Source organism: Salvelinus namaycush, chromosome 16 (genome assembly GCF_016432855.1).
Source record: "Salvelinus namaycush isolate Seneca chromosome 16, SaNama_1.0, whole genome shotgun sequence".
Classification (NCBI taxonomy): Eukaryota; Metazoa; Chordata; class Actinopteri; order Salmoniformes; family Salmonidae; genus Salvelinus; species Salvelinus namaycush.
Genome location: NC_052322.1, coordinates 22,565,033 through 22,592,929, shown reverse-complemented (window position 1 = coordinate 22,592,929; position 27,897 = coordinate 22,565,033). Strand labels below are relative to the sequence as shown.

The window sequence follows — 27,897 nt, the reverse complement described above, 5'->3', positions numbered from 1 at the left end:
TGAAGCACAACAACGAGTCAACTATTCTCTATGGTGGTTTAAATTCAAACTAGGTATAAATAGCTTTAAATGTACAGCAATACCCGTCATATACCTCAGTGTGTAAAGAGTGACTACAGTAGGGCTCCTGTTTTCTACAGGGGCTCCCTATGTGTTCTCTGGAAGTGACACACTGTTTGTTTGTGCAATTCATTACAAGAGCTTTAACTTTGGAACCATCAGGGTGGATTCCACTGTTAGGTATTCATCACTGTTCTTAAGAAATTGTCATATGCCTGGGTTCAGACAGCTAATTTTGTCCAGACATTTCTTTCAGTTCCTTTACTCCCTTATTGATGCAGTGCCAGTATATTGCCCTCTGCTGGCCGGGGAAGTAAAGCGGTCACAGGTCAAACATGGGGTCATACTTCCTGACTTCCAAGAGGAGACGCTCTCGGTCAGTGAGGGCTTGAGAGAGGGCCGACTGAGCTTCCGATAGCTGCGACTCCAGGAAAGTATTCTGAAGGGAAAAGGTTGTTGTCTTTATTGCTTTTCACTTCTAAATAATGTTTATTTGCCAGGGCAAGTAGGCTAAATCTCTTCAGCTGTAATTGCTACCCTGATTTGGCCCCTCTTAGCCTTAACAAGAGAACCAGACAAGAACAAGAGTACTACAACTGTCTCGGTAGGAATTGATCCTTCTGCTATTACAACAGGAACACAGGATCTGTATCAGTAGATGCATAGTTGATGGCAGTGTGGCCTTATCTTTATCTAATCATCCAAAATGTAACTTAAAAGTATTCCATTTAAGCCCTGTGAGTACATGCGTTTCTATATCAACCGTTTCACACACATTTAAGGTTAAAAACCATAAGTACAATGCAACTATTGTAGGGACTGTGCTATCGTGAATAATCACTTTATGTATGCTATGCTTTCATTTTACATGGTGGTTCGAACTAGCCTAATCCTTACTGATACTGGTGAGCCAGTGTGTGGGTGTAGAGATCTACCGTGATCTGCGATTGTTGGACAGAACAAAAACTGTCTGGCTTGTCCAAACATACCACAGCACCACCTGCTGAGTCTCTTGGGACTGTGCCTTCACCACCTGCAAGACAAGACCATACATATTTAGAAATGTTATTCGATGTCATTCAAGCAGTAAGAGACAAAATCATTGTAATATTCAAAGACATGTCCGTCTCCTCTCCCCCAATCACCTTTGATTCTCAATATGCCGTCATCAGATCGCTCCACAACCACCTGGTCTATGGTAAAGGTGACAGGTTGGGGCTGGGGGGCCGTGGGGTAGACCTTGGGACCATCATCCTAAACAGGGGGGGAAAACACTGGTTAACTCCATTACATGGATGGCAGGCTAACTGTCATTTAGTCAATCTGTATCCTATGGAACGCTGTTGGGATCTTACCACGTATAAAAACAGGCTACACATCAAATAACATTATCTGACCCCAACAGAGTTCCATAGTCTCCGTTACCAGCTGACCTTCAGAGTGATAGTGACGTTTTCCAGCCAGATCTTAATGGGTTGGACGTCAGCACTGAGCTCATCCTCCAGGAAGGGCCCCAGGGTGGCCAGGGTAGAAACCAACAGATCCACCCGACAGCCTCGCACACCCAGCTCCAGGTGACCCACCAACGCAGACAGAGAACCATGCCGCGCTGCAGAAGGACCCATCTCCATCCGTATGCCCACCACGGGAACTGCCCTGCAGCCTTGCCTCTGGCCAACGGTAGACCCACCTGGCGCTACGGACATCATGTAAAAAATGGTGTGTTGTGTAGTCAAAGAATGGGTATTATGGATGCAGAGTGGTCTAAAAGTAGCATTGAGAGTCTTTAGTAGTTACACTGGGAGAGTGAGGTGATTACAGGAGTGATTATATCACAATATGAGTATGTATTTCTATTTATTATGGATGCCTATTAGCTGCTCTCTTCCTGGGGTCTAAGCACATTAAGACACACACATCACACAAAAAAACAAATAATATAAACCAACCTCAGTAAAGTGCAGGGTCTTTAGGTAGTTAAGTTCTACTTCATTTTCGATGACTGACAGAGGCAGTGTTTTTACGCTGGATTATTATCCAAATCTGCGTCTGGCGGTCATCCAGAATGGATAAAAGCATAGTTCCATCCGTAGCTTGCAGTTACCTGGCATCAGTTCGGCCAGCAGGTCAGAGACCCTGACGTTGCCCATCTGTCTTAGGATGAGATCCTGGGCCTCCACTGCCACCACCAGGTCCTCTCCCTTCAGGTCTGCCACACAGGCCATCCCACTGAGCACCAGCAACAACACAGAGGTCTGCACAGCACACCACAGCACAATCAGTGAATCACAATAACAATTCTGCTTGCCTCAGCTTACAAATACAGTATGATTGCTGAGCATATACAGTGAAAGTGCTGACAATGCCTCTGTAATGTCACACTGGACAGTGTATGTATGTAAATGGGACCCACTGTGTCCTGTGTGATGTCCTCAATGCTCTGGGACAGGGAGCTGCTCAGGTCAGCTGAGGACCCCCCCTCTGTCCTCAGGGCAGGACTGCCTCCACTGGGCCCCGGGGTGCCGTTGGGTCGCATCATGGACTCTACCCCTGACTCTGAAACCACAACAGAACACACAGGGACAAAACTCTATTGTCCAGTGGGATTCAAGATTATTGTTTTTAAATCATCTTACTAGATAGATAGTATATCTTTATTTTTAAATGTTCTCTATTCTCTTGATACAATATGCATGTGTGTTGTAGAGTTTGAAGTGACTGTTGATATTGTGGGGAGTTACCATCCATGAGGATGACAACGTTCTCGCTGGCGTCGCTTTCCACTGAGAGGTGGTCGTTGGGCAGGCTCCTGTCCAGGATAGCACTGTCAAATGAGTGCTGTGAGAGAGACTGGTTCATGGACTGGAGCCGCAGGCTGGCCATGTGGGACACCTCGTCGCGCTGCTCCCTACACAAACAGAGGGTGAGTTTGGGTCAACAGTCTGTATGTTCATTCACACCAGTAAAACCACATCCATACAGTTTACAATATGGACCTGGAAGAGCTGAACCATATGGTGTAATGACAACAGCACAGCAGGAGAGCATGCTGGGAAACCTACTTCGCCTGTGGATTGAACAGCTTGCTCATCCCCGACCCACGACTCATGAAGCTGAAGGCATCTTTTGTGATAGAGAACGCCCCTTTAGTCAGGTCCAGGGAGGCACTAAAGGCATCTTTGGTGACGTCCTTGGTGGAGGTGAGGGCAGTGGACAGCTCTCCCTCCAGGCTGAAGGTAGAGGGGTCCCTGGACAGGAGGGAGGGATGGTGTTCAGGGGAGAAGGGAGGAGAGGGAACAGGACCACTGCCATCCCCCTGGGCCATCTCCCCCTCCATGACCTCCACTGCCTCGCTAGCCTCCTCTACCACACCATCCACCTCCTGCTCAAGGGGAGGAGAGCTGTTGACGGTGGCAGTGGTGTTTCCTATCCCACTGTCCTCCAGAGGGTCTGGCGAAGTAGCCTGGTGAGTGGGGGAGAGATCGGAGTCTGTCAGGCTGGGGCTTTCAGACCCTGGGGTGTGGGCCTCCTCTGGCTCCATGGCTGCAGGTGGTAGCAGGAGCCCCAGCTCCACTGAGTCCATTAGGAGGGCTAGGCACACCGTAGGGGGGTTAGCCTCCTGGCCCCTGGCCTGCTTAGCGTCCCTGGTGTCCCGGCCCAGCTCGTGCCCCAGCCTGGCCAGGGTGTCCTTCATCCGCAACAGGGCAACATACTGGTAGTGGTTGAGCCACACCTTGACCGGTGTGATGGCCTGAGCCAGGAAGTGGATAGAAGCCACTACAGCCTCCTGTCGACTGTCCTGGTTGTGTTCCAGGTTGGGCGGGAGGTGGTTCTCCTGCTGTTCTGGGGTTTTATGGTTGGGATCAACAGGAGCTGGTTTATTGGGGGAGGAGACCAGGGAACTGCCCTTAAACGCAGACGGACGACACATCCACACAGAAATGGTGAAAGGCTCCACGAAGGGGTGAGCTCTGCCCCTGTTGCTTTTCCGCGCCCCCTCGAAGCTCATGGACAGACGGGACAGGCTGAGGAACCAAACATCCTTGGGCCTTAGGGGCCTCCTCTCAGACAGGGACAGGGGCTCCATCTCCAGGGAGTGCTGGAGGAAGGCAGAGGGTAGCGGGAGGAAGGAGCTCTGGTCTCGGGGGAAGGAGCAAGGGGGAGTTGACTGGAAGAAGTGGCAGGTGGAGAAACTGCTGTAGGTGGTGTGGAGGTCGGCCCGGGTGCCGTGGGGGGAGTGGCGTGTGTTGCTGAGGACCATCTGGGGGACGGTGACGCTTAGGGACTGGGGCCGGTCCTGGTGGTCCATAATGGATGACTCCAGGGGAATGATCAGCTGTAGACAGACAGGGGGGAGGCACAGAAACAGGAACACAGTCATCTCCTGACCTGATACACTAACCCAGTAATAACACCAACACCAAAGTTTAAATGGGCCCTTTCCATTTCATTGGAGAGAAAACTGGAGACGAAAGCCAGAAGCATTACAAAACTGAACTGCATACCCATTACCAAATAGAGCAGTATTTCTACACAAAAGTCCCTAAGGGCAAACATCTGGAAGGTTGAACAACACTAGAAACACTTGAAATGACTTAAAGTTGTGTAATGAGCTGTACTCTGCTGCCAAAAGGGACACTGACTGCAATGATGCAACTCTATTCTGCTGCTAAAAGGGACCACTGACCGCAATTATGCAACTCTTCTTCTGACAGCTTGGTCTGGGTTTATTCAACCAGTCTCACCTTGATCTGAGCTGCGTCCATGTGGATGTCCATGTGCTCCTCTGCCTTGCTGCTGTCCTGGAGGTGGTAGAAGGCTTTGACCTGCTCCAGGGTACGCATCAGGCCCCTAGAGAACAGGTTGACCCACAGAAGACTGGCAGGGTCCAGGCACAGCTGTAGGCCGTTCAGTTGGGCATATAGGTTAGTATTGGGTACTGGGGAAGGAGAGGGGGATGGAGAGAGGGACATATTTTCAGTTGTAAGATAATATTCTAATGGTTTGTTTCTTTCACCAGAAGAGAACTGAATATTTAATTGGAGGATCAGCAAGAAACTACAGTTTGAATCATTTACTAGGATAATGACTAAATAGCAGTTGGCAAGAAACACACACAACAGTATATGGTTAGCTCATACCAGGCAAACCGGGGTCGTCAGGGAAGTAATACTCTGTGAATTGCAGGTGGATGGCTGGTATATTGTCTGCTAGGTTCAGGGCCTTGCGGTTACAGGATATTAAGGACTGGGTCTTCTTGCTGTGGCGTCCCCCTGTAGACACCTGTGTGAGGGGAGGGGGTGGTAATAATGATTCATGTGAATTTGATTTCTTAAGTGCTTTTCTCACACAAAACCTTAAAAGTAATGATGAGTTTTCTGACTGTCAGAGTGAAAGTAGTGTAAAAGGAACTTAATGCACTATTAACTACAGTAAGCTCCAAATGTATTGGGACAGTGACAATTTTGTTGTTGTTTTGGCTCTGTGGATGAAATTATAATGACTACGAAGTTAAAGTGCAGACTGTGAGCTTTAATTTGAGGGTATTTTCCCCGTTTAGAAATTACAGCACTTTTTGTACATAGTCCCCCCCATTTTAGGGGACCAAAAGTATTGGGAAAAATTAACTTGTTTATTTATTTTATTTATTTCACCTTTATTTAACCAGGTAGGCAAGTTGAGAACAAGTTCTCATTTACAATTGCGACCTGGCACTTGTGTGTATTAAAGTAGTCAAAAGTTAAGTATTTGGTCCCGTATTCATAGCATGCAATGATTACATCAAGCTTGTGACTCTACAAATTTGTTGGATGCATTTGCTGTTTGTTTTGGTTGTATTTCAGATTATTTTGTGCCCAATAAAAATGTATGATAAATCATGTATTTTTTCATTTCATTCACTTTTATTGTAAATAAGAATATCATATGTTTCTTAACACTTCTACATTAATGTGGATGCCACCATGGTTACGGATAACCCTGAATGAATCGTGAATAATGATGAGTGAGAAAGTTAGACGTAGAAATTTCATATTCCCAAGACATGCTAACCTCTCACCATTACAATAACAGGGGAGGTTAGCATACCTCCAAGACATGCTAACCTCTCACCATTACAATAACAGGGGAGGTTAGCATACCTCCAAGACATGCTAACCTCTCACCATTACAATAACAGGGGAGGTTAGCATACCTCCAAGACATGCTAACCTCTCACCATTACAATAACAGGGGAGTTTAGCATATTCTCCAAGACATGCTAACCTCTCACCATTACAATAACAGGGGAGGTTAGCATACTTCCAAGTCATGCTAACCTCTCACCATTACAATAACAGGGGAGGTTAGCATTTTTGGGGGGGTATGACATTTATGGATCTGTAACTTTCACCCTCATCATTATTCACGATTCATTCAGGATTATCCGTAACCTTGGTGGCATCCACATTAATGTAGAAGTGTATAGAAACTACTTTAATACACATATGTGAATTTGTCTCAATACTTTTAGTCCCCTAAAATGGGAGGACTATGTACAAAAAGTGCTGTAATTATTAAACGGTTCACCCGATATGGATGAAAATAGTAAACCCTCAAATTAAAGCTGACAGTCTACACTTTAATCTCAATCATTGTATCCTTTCAAATCCAAAGTGCTGGAGTACAGAGCCAAAACGACAAAACACTGTCACTGTCCCAATACCTCTGGTTCTCATGAAAGGAAACTACAAAAGGTCTTACTTTTTTTTTTTTTACAGAGAAAAGGGGAATTACCACCAACTCAAGCCCAAAATACCCCTTATCATGGCTTGCTGCATATTATATCTGATTTCCTCTATGGCTGTAAAAGTAGGAACTGCTTAGCTCTATTTGTGTTGGCAGGGGTTTTTCTACATCACAGCTGACAAGCTTTAGGGCACTCGAGTGTGGCGAGGAGAAAAGGGTTTCCCCTCTTACTGTGATATAACTAAGACTACATTGCCAGGTTAGGAATTCATGTAATAGTGCATAGAGAGTATTTCATTTTCTTCACATGGCTTTCCTGTCTTCAACCAGTCTCGATTCTACGCAACCAGCTGCATTCCATGTCTTCTGTCCTTGCCATTGATAGCCTTTTAAAATGAATAGCATACTTTGACTGCCTTCATTACAGAAAACAATGTCAGAGGAAGCCTAACGGAGAGATGTACATAGGTAGTCCTGTCTCACCTGATGTATATCCAAGTCATCCATTCGTACCACCACACAGCTGGAGCGGAGCCTCTTAAGAGGGTTCCCCGGGAGAGGTTGTGCTATTGAGGTCCTCTTGGAGATCTGCTCCCTTTCAGGAGGGCTGGCCTTGGGGGTGGGTTGTCCATCTGTGTATATCATAAGTCGAACTTTTAGCGTCAGTATCTGTGACTTGTAAATAACCATTTATTCTCATCAGTAGGTACACTACATTACCAAAAGCATGTGGGCACCTGCTCGTCGAGCATCTCATTCCAAAATCATGGGCATTAATATGGAGTTGGTCCCCCCTTTGCTGCTATAACAGCCTCCACTCTTCCGGGAAGGATTTCCACTTGATGTTGGAACATTGCTGCGGGGACTTGCTTTCATTCAGCCACAAGAACATTAGTGAGGTCGGGCACTGATGTTGGGCGATTAGGCCTGGCTCGCAGTCGGCATTCCAATTCATCCCAAAGGTGTTCGATGGAGTTGAGGTCAGGGCTCTTTGTAGGCCAGTCAAGTTCTTCCACACCGATCTTGACAAACCATTTCTGTATGGACTTTTCATTCTGAAATAGAAAAGGGCCTTCCCCAAACTGTTGCCACAAAGTTGGAAGAGCAGAATTGTCTAGAATGTCAATGTATGCTGTAGCGTTAAGATTTCCCTTCACTGTAACTAAGGGGCCTAGCCCGAACCATAACAAACAGCCCCAGATCATTATACCTCCTCCACCAAACTTTACAGTTGGCACTATGCATTCGGACAGGTAGCGTTCTCCTGGCATCTGCCAAACCCAAATTTGCTTCCAGAGGCAGTTTGGAACTCGGTAGTGAGTGTTGCAACCGAGGACAGACAATTTTAAGCCCTACATGTTTCAGCACTTGGGGTCCCGTTCTGTGAGCTTATGTGGCCTACCACGTCACGGCTGAGCCGTTGTTGCTCCTAGACGTTTCTACTTCACAATAACAACACTTACAGTTGACCGGGGCAGCTCTAGCAGGGCAGAAATGTGACCAACTGACTTGTTGGAAAGGGGGCATCCTATGACGGTGCCACGTTGAAAGTCACTGAGCTCTTCAGTAAAGCCATTCTACTGCCAATGATATCTATGGAGATTGCATGGCTGTGTGGTCAATTTTATACACCGGTCAGCAACGGGTGTGGCCGAAATAGCCGAATCCACTAATTTGAAGGGGTGTCCACATACTTTTGTTTATGTAGTATTTGTCTGTTGGTGGATCAGATTCCTACAACAGTAAGAGGACCTGGCAGTGTGTTGTAGTAAGTCTCACCCTGGGTCCTCTTGGCGGGGAAGTCCTTGACCTGGTTGGGGACCTTAGAGTCTGGCCCAGGGATCCCTGACGCTTCCACCCTCCTCTGGAACTCCTGCAGTAGTAAGCCAGCCCACTGGGCCCGGGCATCCATCGCCCCACAGTGACGCTCCCAATGCCGACAGCCATCACCTGCAGGTCATATCATACAAAGTCATACATTAAGGTTATACAATAGGGTTCACTGCATCACCAGGGTTATTGTTGAAAAGATTCCATCTCTCACCCTAATAAAAATATATATATAACATCCCAGTTATATACATCAACTTAAAGTATTTTTTTCCAAAGCTTTGTTTTTACTATTTGATCTGGGATTTAGCATGATTGCTCAAGCAAACCAATCCAATCTCCCTTAAAATGTGTTTTCCATAATTGTGTAACAGACCAGTAGTTCTGATGAAGTGAAGTGGAGAGTTTTAGAAGGAATTGAGGTGCTCCACATTCTACAGTCAAATAATTCCACTGAGAATAATAGCAATGGGCATCCTTCGCCATCCAGGCTATTAGTTTGCATGAATGAATGGAGAGGAGGCTTAATAGAAGTCTGAATGGAGGTTGAGGTTTCATATACTAGGAATCATGTTACAATGATTACAGATAAGCCTGAATTAATCGTGAATAATAAGGATTGAGAAAGTTAGACACACACATATCATACACCCAAGACATTCTAACCTCTCACCATTACAATAACAGGGTAGGTTAGCATTTATTTTGGCGGGGGGGGGTGTATGATATGTGTGCGTCTAACTTTCTCACTCATCATTATTCACGATTCATTCAGGATTATAACCAAAACAAATAGCAAATGTTTCCAACAAATGTATAGAGTCACAAGATTGATGCAGTCATTGTGTGCTATGAATATGAGTATTAAGACCAAATACTTAACTTTTGACTATTTTAACACACATAAGTGAATTTGTCCCAATACTTTTGGTCCCTTAAAACTATGTACAAAAAGGCTATTAGTTTTCATGAATGAATGGAGAGGAGGCTTACTAGAAGTCTGAATGGAGGTTGAGATTTCAGTGGGAGCACTAACAAAGAACGTTGTGGACAGCAGTGAATAAACGTGAGCTCTAATTATAACAAATAGTAGCACAAGTCTCTTGACCGATCGGGGGAAGTACACTCACCAGGCCTGTGGATGGGGTAGTAGTCAAAACCAAGCTTACGGAAGGTCAGCTGCATTGCACCATGGGAGCATGGAGGAGGAGGCTCATCTGTGTGACATGAGAGGTCAGAGGTCAAAAGCTTTGTTCACCTCTGACAACTCTGACAACTAACTTTCATCATCAAGACTAATTGGAGGGTGGATTTTTGTGTAAATACTCCTCTAGGAAAACCAAACAATGGGATCGCGGGAGAATTTCCAAAATCCTGAAGAAGAAAAAAATATATACATCGTCTTTGTATCTCAAAATCATTGTAATGTGGTTAACCTTAAAAATCTACATGAAAATTCTTAAAATCTAAAAGATAAAATTAAACGAGAGAGCGCCCCTTAGATCATGGGAAAAGGCCGCACCTGACCGTTGCACTTGAATCATTCCCACAGTGAATGGCTATGCCATCTACACTATGAAACTACACATTATTACAGAGACTTTGATCAAATCAAATCAAAATGTATCAGTCACATAATTGTGTTTAGCAGATGTTATTGTGGGTGTGGCGAAATGCTTGTGTTTGTAGCTCCAACAGTGCAGTAATATCTAACAAGTAATATCTAAAAATGTCACAACAACACACAGAAATTTAAGTAAAGGAATGGAATTAAGAATATATAAATATATGGACGAGCAATGTCAGAGCGGAATAAACTAAGACACAGTAGAATAGAATATAGTATATACATATGATGACAAATGCAAAATATGTAAACATTATTAAAGTGGCCAGTGATTTAAAGTCTATGTACAGTTGAAGTTGGAAGTTTACATACACCTTAGCCAAATACATGTAAACTACATTTTTCACAATTCCTGACATTTAATCCCAGTAAAAATTCCCTGTTTTAGGTCAGTTAGGATCATCACTTTATTTTAAGAATGTAAAATGTCAGAATAATAGTTGAGAGAATGATTTATTTCAGCTTTTATTTCTTCCATCACATTCCCAGTGGGTCAGAAGTTTACATACACTCAATTAGTATTTGGTAGCATTGCCTTTAAATTGTTTAACTTGGGTCAAACGTTTCAGTAGCCTTCCACAAGCTTCCCACAATAAGTTGGGTGAATTTTGCCCCATTCCTCCTGACAGAGCTGGTGTAACTGAGTAGGCCTCCTTGCTCGCACACGCTTTTTCAGTTCTGCCCACACATTTTCTATGGGGTTGAGGTCAGGGCTTTGTGATGGCCACTCCAATACCTTGACTTTGTTGTCCTTAAGCCATTTTGCCACAACTCGGAAGTATGCTTGTGGTCATTGTCCATTTGGAAGACCCATTTGCGACCAAGCTTTAACTTCCTGACCGATGTCTTGAGCTGTTGCTTCAATATATCCACATAATTTTCCTCCCTCATGATGCCATCAATTTTGTGAAGTACACCAGTCCTTCCTGCAGCAAAACACCCCCACAACATGATGCTGCCACCCCCGTGCTTCGCGGTTGGGATGGTGTTCTTCGGCTTGCAAGCCTCCCCCTTTTCCCTCCAAACATAACGATGGTCATTATGGCCAAACAGTTCTATTTTTATTTCATCAGACCAGAGAACATTTCTCCAAAAAGAACGATCTTTGTCCCCATGTGCAGTTGCAAACCGTAGTCTGGCTTTTTTATGGCGGTTTTGGAGCAGTGGCTTCTTCCTTGCTGAGTGGCCTTTCAGGTTATGTCGATATAGGACTTGTTTTACTGTGGATATAGATACTTTTGAACTTTTGTAAAAGTTTGTGAGGGTTTTAGGTGCCTCAAAAAAATTCTTCACCACACTGTCTTTGTGGTTGGACCATTTCAGTTTGTCAGTGATGTGTAGAAACTTGAAGCTTTCCATCTCCACTGTGGTCCCGTTGATGTGGATAGGGGGTTACTCCCTCTGCTGTTTCCTGAAGTCTACGATCATCCCCTTTGTTTTGTTGACGTTGAGTGAGAGGTCATTTTCCTGGCACCACACTCCCAGAGCCTTCTCCCTGTAGGCTGTCTCGTCATTGTGAGTAATCAAGCCTACTACTGTTGTGTCGTCTGCAAACTTGATTGAGTTAGAGGCGTGCATGGCCACGCAATCATGGGTGAACAGGGAGTACTGATGATGTGCTTGGAGGATACTATGGTGTTAAATGCTGAGCTATAGTCAATCAACAGCATTCTTACATAGGTATTCCTCTTGTCCAGATGGGATACGGCATTGTGCAGTGCGATGGCATCGTCTGTGGATCTATTGGGGCAGTAAGCAAACTGAAGTGGGTCTAGGGTGACAGGTAAGGTAGAGGTGATATGATCCTTGACTAGTCTCTCAAAGCACTTAATGATGACAAAAGTGAGTGCTATGGGGTGATAGTCATTTAGTTCAGTTACCTTTGCTTTCTTGGGTACAGGAACAATGGTGGCCATCTTGAAGCATGTGGGGACAGCAGACTGGGAAACGGAGAGATTATGCTCTCCAAATGGACATCAGCTGTGAGGGCAGAGATGCCCATGCATTGACTTTTGTTCGCTATACATGTAGGGGGAAGCTATTCATGAGGACATATTGTTCTGTCTTACGATTCCCGAGCATGAAACGGCATAGGGGATGTTCAGTGTGCTGCGTGGCTATATTGACGAAAAACAGATTCCATATGGGATCGAATGGTGGGCTTTTGCACAGATGAGGCTCCATCTATGCCGGGATGGCGGGCAGGCCTCTGCACTCTAGTTATGAATGTGTCTCCTATTTCAAACCGAGGCTTAGTGGTTATCCAGGGGGAGTGTTGGAAACATTTTTCACATTGAGAGAGGAACTGTTGTCGTTCACAAAGGATGTAAAAAAATACAGACTTGGTTGACTTTCTGTATTGAAAAGAAAATAACAGAAAACAGCATCAGTGAGTGTCCCACACAAGTGGTGACTGCTCACATCCAACGCTTGGAAGAACACTTTGGGACCTACTACCCAATCCGTTTGACTGTGATCCTGGCTCAGTTAACACGCCAGGAAGTGAAATCGAACAGCTGGTCGAGCTGTCATGTGACCGAATGCTGCAGACAACGCATTCACGGGTCACTATGGAGGAGTTTTGGTTCCTGACTCAAAGGAAATACCCTGCCGTCTCCCTCTGCGCATTAATGCCGCATTCAAAACAACGGGGAACTCTGAAATCTCTGACTTCCGACTTCAGTGCGTTCAAGACAACTGTGAACTTTGAAAGAAACAAGCTCCGACTGGGAAAATATTTTTCAACAGTCATCCAACTCCGAATTCCAACTCAGGAACTCAGGCCTCTTTCTAGAGCTCGGACTTTCCGACCTGAAGATCACTGACATCATGATTTGATCTCGTATTTTTTGAGTTCCCAGTTGTCTTGAAAACACCATAAGACTCATGGTAGACTACCCTTCGCCAGCTCATATCTGTGTGAAGCTGGATTCAGTGCTCTCGTCTGCATTAAAACCAAATATCGATCCAGGTTGGATGTGACAGCAGAGAGGAGGTGCACACTAGAGGTCGACCAATTTTGATTTTTCAAAGCCGATACCGATTATTGGAGGACCAAAAAAAGCCGATAGCGATTAATCGGGCGATTTTTAAAATGTATTTGTAATAATGACAATTACAACAATACTGAATGAACACTTATTTTAACTTAATATAATACATCAATAAAATCAATTTAGCCTCAAATACATAATGAAACATGTTCAATTTGGTTTAAATAATGCAAAAACAAAGTGTTGGAGAAGAAAGTAAAAGTGCAATATGTGCCATGTAAGAAAGCTAACGTTTAAGTTCCTTGCTCAGAACATGAGAACATATGAAAGCTGGTGGTTCCTTTTAACATGAGTCTTCAATATTCCCAGTTAAGAAGTTTTAGGTTGTAGTTATTATAGGAATTATAGGACTATTTCTCTCTATACCATTTGTATTTCATATACCTTTGACTATTGGATGTTCTTATAGGCACTTTAGTATTGCCAGTGTAACAGTATAGCTTCCGTCCCTCTCCTCGCTCCTACCTGGGCTCGAACCAGGAACACATCGACAACAGCCACCCTCGAAGCAGCGTTACCCATGCAGAACAAGGGGAACAACTACTCCAAGTCTCAGAGCGAGTGACGTTTGAAACGCTATTAGCGCGCACCCCGCTAACTAGCTAGCCATTTCACATCGGTTACACCAGCCTAATCTCGGGAGTTGATAGGCTTGAAGTCATAAACAGCGCAATGCTTTAAGCATTGCGAAGAGCTGCTGGCAAAACGCACGAAAGTGCTGTTTGAATGAATGCTTACGAGCATGCTGCTGCCTACCACCGCTCAGTCAGACTGCTCTATCAAATCATAGACTTAATTATAACATAATAACACACAGAAATACGAGCCTTAGGTCATTAATATGGTCGAATCCGGAAACTATCATCTCGAAAACAAAACGTTTATTCTTTCAGTGAAATACGGAACCGTTCCGTATTTTATCTAACGGGTGGCATCCATAAGTCTAAATATTCCTGTTACATTGCACAACCTTCAATGTTATGTCATAATTACGTAAAAGTCTGGCAAATTAGTTCGCAACGAGCCAGGCGGCCCAAACTATTGCATATACCCTGACTCTGCGTGCAATGAACGCAAGAGAAGTGACACAATTTCACCTGATTAATATTGCCTGCTAACCTGGATTTCTTTTAGCTAAATATGCAGGTTTAAAAATATTTGTGGCCTGCTGGAGGTCATTTTGCAGGGCTCTGGCAGTGCTCCTCCTTGCACAAAGGCGGAGGTAGCGGTCCTGCTGCTGGGTTGTTGCCCTCCTACGGCCTCCTCCACGTCTCCTGATGTACTGGCCTGTCTCCTGGTAGCGCCTCCATGCTCTGGACACTACGCGGACAGACACAGCAAACCTTCTTGCCACAGCTCGCATTGATGTGCCATCCTGGATGAGCTGCACTACCTGAGCCACTTGTGTGGGTTGTAGACTCCGTCTCATGCTACCACTAGAGTGAAAGCACCGCCAGCATTCAAAAGTGACCAAAACATCAGCCAGGAAGCATAGGAACTGAGAAGTGGTCTGTGGTCACCACCTGCAGAATCACTCCTTTATTGGGGGTGTCTTGCTAATTGCCTATAATTTCCACCTTTTGTCTATTCCATTTGCACAACAGCATGTGAAATTTATTGTCAATCAGTGTTGCTTCCTAAGTGGACAGTTTGATTTCACAGAAGTGTGATTGACTTGGAGTTACATTGTGTTGTTTAAGTGTTCCCTTTATTTTTTTGAGCAGTGTACTTCTGTGTATTGATTTTAAGAAAGGCATTGATGTTTCTGGTTAGGTACAGTCGTGCAACATTGTGCTTTTTTCGCAAATGCGCTTTTGTTAAATCATCCCCCATTTGGCGAAGTTGGCTGTCTTTGTTAGGAAGAAATAGTCTTCACACAGTTCGCAAAGAGCCAGGCGGCCCTAACTACTGCATATACCCTGACTCTGTTGCAAGAGAAGTGACACAATTTTCCTAGTTAAAAAAATTCATGTTAGCAGACAATATTAACTACATATGCAGGTTTAAAAATATATACTTGTGTATTGATTTTAAGAAAGGCATTGATGTTTATGGTTAGGTACACGTTGGAGCAACGACAGTCCTGTTTCGCGAATGCGCACCGCATCGATTATATGCAACGCAGGACACGCTAGATAAACTAGTAATATCATCAACCATGTGTAGTTAACTAGTGATTATGATTGATTGATTGATTGTTTTTTATAAGATAAGTTTAATGCTAGCTAGCAACTTACCTTGGCTTCTTACTGCATTCGCGTAACAGGCAGGCTCCTCGTGGAGTGCAATGTAAAGCAGGTGGTTAGAGCGTTGGACTAGTTAACCGTAACGTTGCAAGATTGAATCCCCGAGCTGACAAGGTAAAAATCTGTCATTCTGCCCCTGAACAAGGCAGTTAACCCACCGTTCCTAAGCCGTCATTGAAAATAAGAATGTGTTCTTAACTGACTTGCCTAGTTAAATAAAGGTGTAAAAAAATATAATCGGTGTCCAAAAATACCGATTTCCGATTGTTATGAAAACTTGAAATCGTCCCTAATTAATCGGCCATTCCGATTAATCGGTCGACCTCTAGTGCACACTGTCAACCACGCCCCCTGATTTTGAGAAGCTCCAACGCAACATTTATCAAGCACACCCATCTCATTTGTGGTGGTGAGATAAGAGACATTATATCAGACTTATTTGCAATCGACTGTCATACAGCCCCACATTAAAAGTATGCGATGGTGAGTTGAGAAGACAATCAAAAATACTGTTCGATTTTTTTCAATTGACTGCAATAGCACCAAATAAAAAAAGTTAACATTGGCTGTTAATTACATAATTATTTTCACATGGTTGGGGTCGTCGGCCAAAAAAGTTTGGGAACCCCTGCTCTATCATAATCTGTTCAAAGGTTATTGGAGTTTTTTACCCTAGCAGGATGGCCAATATTAGGGCGACTAAATAAATGGAGGCCAGAGAAAAAAAGTGGTCAACAATCTGGAAAAGGGCAGCTAGGCTGGATGCTGTGAGAGAATTAAGGCAAACTGACAGGCTCACCGTTGAACTCGTCATCTTATCCAATCCGGAGGACATAAAACAATATAGAGGTAAGACCGTTATTGATTTAGAGAAATTAAATGTAGTATTTTAATATTTTAGTATACGCTTTCCATATATAGATTTCTCTGAAAAACGAGCGTATCTCTGAAATGTCAGCGGCGCACTGAGGCAAACTGCGGCTGTTTATTTTCAAAGCCTTTTACATTTAATTCAGCTTGTGTCATGTTAATTTAGCTTTTTGCCACCCGTGGAAACAACTTTGCAGAAGACCACCAGTACCTGAGTGCCAAGTCTAGGATCAAAAGGCTCCTCAACAGCTTCCACCGCCAAGCCGTAAGACTGCTTAACAATTCATTAAATCGCCACCGGACAATTTACATTGACCCCCCCCCCCCCCCTCCCTTTTGTACCCTGCTGCAACTCGCTGTTTGTTTGTTACCTATGCATAGTCACTTCGCCCCCACCTACATGTACAGATTACCTCAACTAGCCTGTACCCCCACACACTGACTCAGTACCGGTGCCCCCTGTATTAGCCTCGTTATTGTTATTCTTATTCTTATTGTGTTACTTTTTATTTTAGTCTACTTGGTAAATATTTTCTTCTTCTTGAACTGCACTGTGGGTTAAGGGCTTGTAAAGTAAGCAATAAAGTTTGATTTGACCACACCACCATGTAAAATCCTCAAAAGTCGCTGCGAGAAGCAGCATCGCATTTTTATTTTATAACAATAGGAAGTGAAATTTCATTACCAAAGCGTGTTTTCACCCACTAATTGTCTAAATTAAAGACAACCAGAAATGAGAGATAAGATCACTTCAGGCAGAAAAGCTACAAAGGTCACAGGTCAGCGCTATTCAACTCTTAACCTACGAGGTCTGGAGCCTGCTGGTTTTCTGTTCTACCTGATAATTAATTGCACACACCTGGTGTCCCAGTTCTAAATCAGTCCCTGATTAGAGGGCAACATTGAAAAAAACGCAGTGGAACTGGCTTCAAGGTCCAGAGATGAGTTTGAGGGTCATAGGTTATAGTCTAATTCTGTGCATGGCATATCTTTGGGGTGTCTGTGGGACTAACCGGGGTCTGCTGAGGAACTGTCGTTGCATATGTGCAGGTCTAGACGAGAGATGAAGGTGTGGTAGGAGGACTCTTTGACATCGTGTTGATCAAAGTACTGGTCCAGGGTACTGGGGACTCCACCACTGGGAGAGGGTGGAGGGTTTGTCCATAGAGCGTGTATACCAGGGGAAGGTGGTGCAGTCTAACACAGAGAGAATAATATCAACAATATGACTGCAATTATTACACAGGCTATTATAATATCTATACAAAATGTTTGAGAGTAGATAGACAGCAGTTCAGTAATATAGTTAGACTTGAACTGCAGTACAATATAAGTGTGGGCTGCAGACTGTACTGTTTCTAACACATAAGAGGAAGGCGGAAGGATGGTACCTGTAGGGACTTTGCGGCCATGCTCTTCCTCTGCTGGGCAGACTTCTCCATAGCCTCGCTCAGGGACTTGGCGTAGTGGATGACAGCTTTGAGCTGAGAGTCCGTCAGCACCCACAGCAGGTCATCCAGGATGAAGAGCAGCTTAGAGGCCAGCACGTTACAGTCCTTCAGCTGGGGTATGATTAAAGAGAGGAGAAACCTGGTTAGTCGTCATAAGACAATCACTTTACTGCTTAGTCAATGACACAATGTTGTTTGTTGATTTACCTATGATACACCATGAGAACAGTTGCATTTGAGAAACTGTAACATGGGTAAACAGTTGGGGAAAAGTCACATCAAGAAAACCCCACCCCCATGGCCCAGTCTTACCCTGCGCTTCAAGGCAATGCGGATGCGTCCCTGGTTGGTGATGAGGCGTAGTGGGGTACTGTTCAGGTCCTGGTCCTCACTCTCTATGGCATCGGCCTCGATACGCAGACTCTGCCAGTTGATCTCCTTAAATGTCAACACCTGGGAGGTTGAACAGACAGACACAATATACATATTAGGAAACCAGTGTGTAGGAGGAGCCAGATGTAAACTGGCCTAACAATCTTTGTCTTTACGAGACAAACAGGGAGACCATGTAAAAGAGGTCATCTCTGAGGCTTACGCATATGCATTTCCTGATAACTTGATTACTGAATCTCATTTAGAGGGGCAAAAAAATCTTAACAAAAAAAACCCCACTAAACAATTGGCCGAATTAAGTGATTTACTGCTGGCCTGAAAAATAGATACAGTGACTTTGGAACCTGGACATGCTGTACCATGTAACCTGGACATGCTGTACTAACTGTACCATCTAACCTGGACATGCTGTACTAACTGTATCATGTAACCTGGACATGCTGAACTAACTGTACCATGTAACCTGGACATGCTGTACTAACTGTACCATGTAACCTGGACATGCTGTACTAACTGTATCGTGTAACCTGGACATGCTGTACTAACTGCACCATGTAACCTGGACATGCTGAACTAACTGTACCATGTAACCTGGACATGATGTACCATGTAACCTGGACATGCTGCACTAACTGTATCATGTAACCTGGACATGATGTACTAACTGTACCATGTAACCTGGACATGATGTACCATGTAACCTGGACATGCTGCACTAACTGTATCATGTAACCTGGACATGCTGTACTAACTGTACCATGTAACCTGGACATGCTGAACTAACTGTACCATGTAACCTGGACATGCTGTACTAACTGTATCATGTAACCTGGACATGCTGTACTAACTGTACCATCTAACCTGGACATGATGTACTAACTGTACCATGTAACCTGGACATGATGTACTAACTGTACCATCTAACCTGGACATGCTGTACTAACTGTACCATGTAACCTGGACATGCTGTACTAACTGTACCATCTAACCTGGACATGATGTACTAACTGTACCATGTAACCTGGACATGATGTACTAACTGTACCATGTAACCTGGACATGATGTACTAACTGTACCATCTAACCTGGACATGCTGTACTAACTGTACCATGTAACCTGGACATGCTGTACTAACTGTACCATGTAACCTGGACATGCTGTACTAACTGTACCATGTAACCTGGACATGATGTACTAACTGTATCATGTAACCTGGACATGCTGTACTAACTGTACCATCTAACCTGGACATGATGTACTAACTGTACCATGTAACCTGGACATGCTGTACTAACTGTACCATGTAACCTGGACATGATGTACTAACTGTACCATCTAACCTGGACATGCTGTACTAACTGTACCATCTAACCTGGACATGCTGTACTAACTGTACCATGTAACCTGGACATGATGTACTTAACTGTATCATGTAACCTGGACATGATGTACTAACTGTACCATCTAACCTGGACATGCTGTACTAACTGTACCATGTAACCTGGACATGATGTACTAACTGTACCATCTAACCTGGACATGATGTACCATGTAACCTGGACATGATGTACTAACTGTACCATGTAACCTGGACACGATGTACTAACTGTATCATGTAACCTGGACATGCTGTACTAACTGTACCATGTAACCTGGACATGCTGTACTAACTGTACCATGTAACCTGGACATGATGTACTTAACTGTATCATGTAACCTGGACATGATGTACTAACTGTACCATCTAACCTGGACATGCTGTACTAACTGTACCATGTAACCTGGACATGATGTACTAACTGTACCATCTAACCTGGACATGATGTACCATGTAACCTGGACATGATGTACTAACTGTACCATGTAACCTGGACACGATGTACTAACTGTATCATGTAACCTGGACATGATGTACTAACTGTACCATGTAACCTGGACATGATGTACCATGTAACCTGGACATGATGTACTAACTGTATCGTGTAACCTGGACATGCTGTACTAACTGTATCATGTAACCTGGACATGCTGTACTAACTGTATCATGTAACCTGGCCATGCTGTACTAACTGTATCATGTAACCTGGACATGCTGTACTAACTGTATCATGTAACCTGGCCATGATGTACTAACTGTATCATGTAACCTGGACATGCTGTACTAACTGTATCATGTAACCTGGACATGCTGTACTAACTGTACCATGTAATCTGGACATGCTGTACTAACTGCACCATGTAACCTGGACATGCTGTACTAACTGTATCATGTAACCTGGACATGATGTACTAACTGTACCATCTAACCTGGACATGATGTACTAACTGTACCATCTAACCTGGACATGCTGTACTAACTGTACCATGTAACCTGGACATGCTGTACTAACTGTACCATGTAACCTGGACATGCTGTACTAACTGTACCATGTAACCTGGACATGCTGTACTAACTGTACCATGTAACCTGGATATGCTGTACAATATATACTGTGGCTTGACAGGAAGGAAGGTGAACACAGGGGGAGGTATATGCATAAATGCAATATAACCGTGTTAATTAAATTATGTGAGCGTACCTCTCCTCTTTTTGGGTCCGTGATGCGGGTGTAGCGGAGGTCAGTCTTCTGCCATTTGGGGTTGAGACTGTTACCCTGGAGTTGCCAGAGCTCGAAGGAGGCGTGGAAGGCACGGGACTGCACCTTGATGGTGATGGAGTTGATGATGACTGACATACCCTCCACCACCTTCTCAGCAAAGCCATACTCACTGCAGAAAAACACAGGAATAGAACATTTGATGAGAATGTAGACTTTATCACATTATTTTTACAACATATGAACAATTGCAAATAACTATGTACCTATCCTTTCACTGGTAAAGAGCATGAACAATAAAATCCCTCAAAAGGTTCCAAACAGAGAACAGATAAGGCATACCTCTGGCCAGCAGTGATGGCAATAGGGGAGGGGCCATTTGGGGCGCGGGGCTCCTCACACGTTCTCATCTCCACTTCTACCTTGTCCAGGAACTGCAAGGATACCATGGGTCAACATTGTAGGCTATAGCCTGAGGCCACACCATGATAGCAGTATAACAACATGAAACCAATACAATCTGTTACAAGAGAAAGAAAGGGAGAGGGACAGATGGAGAGCGAGAGAAAGAAAAAGAGAAAAGTCAACAAACTCATGGAGGAATAGAACAAAGGGCAGAATTCATACCAGGCAAATAGGGCTGGTCTTCAACTTTGTCCACTGTATCTAAGGGAGACAAAACAGCACGGACCAGTCATGCACAAACACTTTCCTCAGCACTGTTCTACTGGAATGTTCATCATTCACTGTGCAAAAGAGAGCTTACACCAAGAAACACTGAGGCTTGTGCTTTTAGACCTCTCCTTACAGACTAATATCTGACCTAGACTGGCTTCAAACTAGTAATACTGAAGATAAAAGGGACACCAGGGCCCTACAGAATCAACCCACACAGAGCTCATCTCCTCGGATCTAGTCCACATCCCCCTAAACAGGCTGCTCTATTCAGGGCTGTGGCCAGTGCTGTTGCTAGCCTCTGACCTTTTGTGTTCTTCCACGCTGTTTCTCACTCTCTGTTATCTTGAGATAGCAGTGAGTCTAGAGACACGTGCACTGATCTCAGTGTTATCAGACCGCAGTGCTGCTTATCTCTGGACTGCTACCAGGGAGCATGGGTAGCTTATGCCCTCTATGGCTTTCATTGATGGAGCTAAAGGCTACACGGTGAAACCACAATAACATGGTCTTGTCAAACCGCTCACAATAGGTTTTGCCTGGCAGTGCTTTGCTGCTTTCACATTAATCTTCCTTTGGTCTGCAAATTATGACCTTAAAGATTGAATCCGCAGTAGCGGGATACAGTGCCACTGGCCACCATCATTCTTATTGTTTTTGTTACCGAGCCGAGGAGTGTCCGCAGCATGGGGAAAATATTTAGAGTACATATTGTGCTCTTCTATCACGCATGCAATGATTTCTGTGGGGGGGGGGGGGGGGGGGGGGGGCTGTTTTCGTTGTTTGCAGTAACGGACGTGGCAATCGGATGTTGCTGTTTCACCATGAAGGATTCCAGCTTTAACTGTCACACCTCCTCCAGGTGTCGCTTGTTTTCCCCAGTGTATTTATCCCTGTGTTTCCTGTCTCTCTGTGCCAGTTCGTCTTGTATGTCCAAGCCTACCAGCGGTTTTTCCCGTTTCCCTGCTTTGCCTTTTCACCTTTTTCTAGTCCTCCCGGTTTTGACCCTTGCCTGTTCTGGACTCTGTACCCGCCTGCCTGCCCTGACCTCGATCCTGCCTGCCACTCTGTACCTCCTGGACTCTGATCTGGTTATGACCTTTGCCTGTCCACGACCATTCTCTTGCCTATTCCCTTTGGATTTTTTTAAACATCTTGAACTCCAACCATCTGCCTCCTGTGTCTGTATTTGGGTCTCGCCTATTGTCATGATATTAACTACATAATGAATGCTGTGATATACAGTACCAGTCAAAAGTTTGGACACACCTACTCATTCAAGGGTTTTTCTTTTGACTAGTTTCTGCATTGTAGAATAATAGTGAAAACATCAATATGGAATCATGTAGTAACCAAAAAAAAGTGTTAAACAAACCAAAATATATTTTGCTTTCAGTCGGCCACCCTTTCCCTCGATGACAGCTTTGCACACTCTTGGCATCCTCTTACCCAGCTTCATGAGGAATGCTTTTCCAACAGTCTTGAAGGAGTACCCACATATGCTGAGCACCTGCTGGCTGCTATTCCTTCACTCTGTGGTCCAACTCATCCCAAACCATCTCAATTGGGTTGAGGTCGGGTGATTGTGGTGGCCAGGTCATCTGATGCAGCACGCCATCACTCTCCTTCTTGGTCAAATAGCCTTTACACAGCCTAGCTAGAGAATATCTCCCCCCCTCTCTCCTTCATTCCTTTCTCAAGCGCAGAAAAAGGGGTTGTCAACAGTTTAGTGAAATATTTTTTTGTTTGCGAAAACATGTTACTATCGATTTTCCCAAATTAAGCACTGGGTAGCTGCAGGAACAAGGTTGGAGAGCCCATGGCATACAGAGTTTGGGCGGAATATCACCTGTTGTGCAGCGAGAGCATGCTCCTCAAATAGTGGTTGAGGCATGGCGTGAAATAACTGTAATTATATTGATTTCTCAGCTGCTCATATTAAGCACATCCTCCGTTATAAAACCAAAGCAGCCTACCGGGCATCATTGAAAAACGACTCATTGGGAAAGCGTGGAGCCTCCATTCGCTATTCGAGTGAATGCAGGGGACAGGTCTTTTTTTCTCCTGCCCCTGTTCCTGCCCATTTGATAATGGGCCATTCTAAATCAAAACAAATTATACATACTAGGAAAGACAAGATTAAATTGAGAATAGAATGGGTGAAAATATCCTTTTTATTTTATTCAGTTATTTTTCTTACTAAACTCAGCAAAAAAAGAAACGTCCTCTCACTGTCAACTGTTTATTTTCAGCAAACTTAACATGTGTAAATATTTGTATGAACATAAGATTCAACAATTGAGACAAACTGAATAAGTTCCACAGACATGTGTCTAACAGAAATTGAATAATGTGTCCCTGAACAAAGGGGGGGAGGGGGGGTCAAAATAACAGTATCTGGTCAAAGTAACAGTATCTGGTGTGGACACCAGCTGCATTAAGTACTGCAGTGCATCTCCTCCTCGTGGACTGCACCAGATTTGCCAGTTCTTGCTGTGAGATGTTACTCCACTCTTCCACAAGGCACCTGCAAGTTCCCGGACATTTCTGGGGGGAATGGCCCTAGCCCTCGCCCTCCAATACAACAGGTCCCAGACGTGCTTGAGATCCGGGCTCTTCGCTGGCCATGGCAGAACACTGACATTCCTGTCTTGCAGGAAATCACGCACAGAACGAACAGTATGGATGGTGGCATCGTCATGCTGGAGGGTCATGTCAGGATGAGTCTGCAGGAAGGGTACTACATGAGGGAGGAGGATGTCTTCCCTGTAACGCACAGCGTTGAGATTGCCTGCAATGACAACAAGCTCAGTCCAGTGATGCTGTGACACATCGCCCCAGACCATGACGGACTATCCACCTCCAAATCGATCCCGCTCCAGAGTACAGTCCTCGGTGTAACGCTCATTCCGTCGACGATAAACGCAAATCCGACCATCACCCCTGGTGAGACAAAACCATGACTCGTAAGTGAAGAGCACTTTTTGCCAGTCCTGTCTGGTCCAGCAACGGTGGGTTTGTGCCCACAGGCGACGTTGTTGCCAGTGATGTCTGGTGAGGACCTGCCTTACAACAAGCCTACAAGCCCTCAGTCCAGCCTCTCTCAGCCTATTCCGGACAATCTGAGCACTGATGGAGGGATTGTGCATTCCTGGTGTAACTCGGGCAGTTGTTGCCATACTGTACCTGTCCCGCAGGTGTGAAGTTCAGTTGTACCGATCCTGTGCAGGTGTTGTTACATGTGGTCTGCCACTGCGAGGACGATCAGCTGTCCATCCTGGCTCCCTGTAGCGCTGTCTTAGGCATCTCACAGTACAGACATTGTAATTTATTGTCCTGGCCACATCTGCAGTCCTCATGCCTCCTTGCAGCATGCCTAAGGCATGTTCACACAGATGAGCAGGGACCCTGGGCATCTTTCCTTTGGTGTTTTTCAGAGTCAGTAGAAAGGCCTCTTTAGTGTCCTAAGTTTTCATAACTGTGACCTTAATTGCCTACCGTCTGTAAGCTGTTGGTGTCTTAACGACCGTTCCACAGGTGCATGTTCATTAATTGTTTATGGTTCATTGAACAAGCATGGGAACCAGTGTTTAAACCCTTTACAATGAAGATCTGTGTAGTTATTTGGATTTTTACGAATTATCTTTGAAAGACAGGGTCCTGAAAAAAAGGACGTTTCTTTTTTTGCTGAGTTTATAAAATCATAAAATAAATGGCACAGGACTTACAAGCACATGTTGTCAGCTTAATGAACATGCCTACAGCCTATGACATGGAGCATAGTCAGATAACATAGACCTACAGTAGGCCAACTCATTTTCTGAAATACTTTTTCTTCATATCATAATGTTTCCTTAGACCTGCCTAAAATAAATAATGGATTTATTGTGATGTTTTATATTCAATTGATTTATTAGGCTTTTTTAAATGTAGATGTTCCAAAGACGCATCAGCAGCTTGTACGTGTGGAGTAGAGGTCGACCGATTAATCGACATGGCCGATTAAATAGGGCCGATTTTAAATTTTCATAACAATCAGTAATCTGCCTTTTTGGATGCCGATTATGGCCGATTACATTGCAATCCACGAGGAGACTGTGTGGCTGTTACGCAAGTGCAGCATCAAAGGGACCTTGTGGCTGCAAGGAGTTGCTAGCTAGCATTAAACTTATAAAAAAAACTATCTTCACATAATCACTAGTTAACTACACATGGTTGATGATATTACTAGGTTAACTAGCTTGTTCTGCATTGCATATAATCAATGTGGTGCCTGTTAATTTATCATCGAATCACAGCTTACTTCAACTTGATGATTTAACAAAAGCGCATTCGCGAAAAAAGCACAATCGTTGCAATAATGTACCTAACCGTAAACATCAATATTGGCCTTTCTTAAAATCAATACACAAGTATATATTTTTAAACCTGTATATGTAATTAAAAGAAATTCATGTTAGCAGGCAATATTAACTAGGGAAATTGTGTCACTTCTATTGCGTTCAGTGCAGGCAGAGCCAGGGTATATGCAGCAGTTTGGGACTCCTGGCTCGTTGCGAACTGTTATTCCTAACAAAGACCGAAATTAGTTTGCTAAAATTTTACATAATTATGACATAACATTGAAGGTTGTGCAATGTAACAGTAATATTTAGACTTAGGGATGCCACCCATTAGATAAAATACGTAACGTTTCCGTATTTCACTGAAAGAATAAACGTTTATTTTTTCGAAATGATCGTTTCTGGATTTGACCATATTAATGAACTAAGGCTCGTATTTCTGTGTGTTTACTATGTTATAATTAAGTATATGATTTGATATTTGAAAGAGCAGTCTGATTGAGCGGTGGTAGGCAGCAGCAGGGTCATAAGCATTTATTCAAACAGCAGCTCTTAGCAATGCTGGGATGCACAGCGCTGTTAATGATATCAAGCCTATCATCTCCCGAGATTAGGCTGGCAATACTAAAGTGCCTATTAGAACATCTCATAGTCAAAGGTATATGAAATACAAATGGTAGAGAGAAATAGTCATATAATTCCTATAATAACTACAACCTAAAACTTCTTAACTGGGAATATTGAAGACTCATGTTAAAAGGAACCACCAGCTTTCATATGTTCTCATGTTCTGAGCAAGGAACTTAAACTCTAGCTTTTTTAACATGGCACATATTGCACTTTTACTTTCTTCTCCAACACTGTGTTTTTGCACTATTTATTTGAGACTAAGTTGATTTTATTTATGTATTATATTAAGTTAAAATAAAAGTGTTCATTGTTCATTCAGTATTGTTGTTGTCATTTATTACAAATATATATATATAAAAAATAAAATAAAAAGAATCGGTCGATTAATCGATATTGACTTTTTTTGATCCTCCAATAATCGGTATCGGCATTGAAAAATCATAAATCGGTCGACCTCTAGTGTGGAGGCCGGGAGATGCCAAACGTGTTTATGTTAATTAACGGTCAATTACAGTGAGACCGGCAGTATTTTGCATGACAATAACCGGCTGACAAAATTTCATATACGCCACAGCCCTAGGGAAAGACTGATATGGATTTGACATGGTTTATTATCAGAAGAACACAGTTGTCTCACCCTGATTGCAGCCTTGTTGCAGTAGACCCGGGTGACAGCCAACCAGGTGGGAAGGTCCAGCATGTTCTGCAGCACCTCCTCATCCAGCTCCAGGTTGGATAGCTGGCCCTCGCCCTTCAGCGTGCTAAGATTGATCTTGTCTGGGGACAGGTTCTTGGTGAACCTTCATACAAAGGAATGGGAGAGAGGTTAGTTAAGGAAACCATTGAGATGTGTGTTGCGTGTGTGACGTAAACCAGACATATTGCTGCGTTCACTAATTTCTACATATGTTTGTGCGGTTTACAAGGTTTAGGAGGCTTTGTGAGACACTGTGGTTGAAATGAGATGCTAGTCTGACCAAGGTTGGCTTTTGGCAGTGATATTGGCAGTGAGATGTAATTGTGAGGTTCATGCTGTAGGTCTAATTGAATCCCAGGCTGTAGTAACAGTCAGTGTCTTGGCCAGAGTCCCACCATAGCTCTCCATCTGGCTTCATTGACCTTACCCTCCACTACAGATTAAAATTAACTGCTGAGCCATTTGCCAGAGCAAAGCCACACAGTGAAATGGCGGTGGTGAGGAGTAGGCTAGCTGTAACGTATTCTGAAACGATGATTACCAGTATGTGGCAACAAACAGACCAGTTAGTGTTCCAATCTACCATACTCACCATGACTGACAATTATGACCTTTATTGCACACTCATTAAAACTAAAACCTGACATTTCAGACTCCAACACAAAGGCTGGTGTTGCTTGGGTTTTGGCTGGTGGTAA

The 27,897-nt window shown here is 43.9% G+C and overlaps 1 protein-coding gene across 1 annotated transcript; it reads right to left on the bottom strand.

The window, feature by feature from the left end:
• Positions 1-382: 382 nt before the first annotated feature.
• Positions 383-27,617, bottom strand: LOC120061570 (UHRF1-binding protein 1-like). The gene is made up of 22 exons (XM_039011480.1): positions 27,595-27,617; positions 27,140-27,302; positions 21,482-21,520; positions 21,197-21,288; positions 20,837-21,026; positions 18,176-18,316; positions 17,804-17,974; positions 17,426-17,609; positions 9,747-9,833; positions 8,566-8,736; positions 7,270-7,418; positions 5,202-5,343; positions 4,806-4,999; positions 3,447-4,396; positions 3,123-3,308; positions 2,802-2,968; positions 2,474-2,616; positions 2,165-2,315; positions 1,494-1,756; positions 1,206-1,314; positions 1,050-1,093; positions 383-499 (listed from the first exon to the last, which is right to left on the bottom strand). Exons 1-22 carry the CDS (start codon positions 27,615-27,617, stop codon positions 383-385), a joined length of 3,876 nt encoding a protein of 1,291 aa, XP_038867408.1.
• Positions 27,618-27,897: the final 280 nt, after the last annotated feature.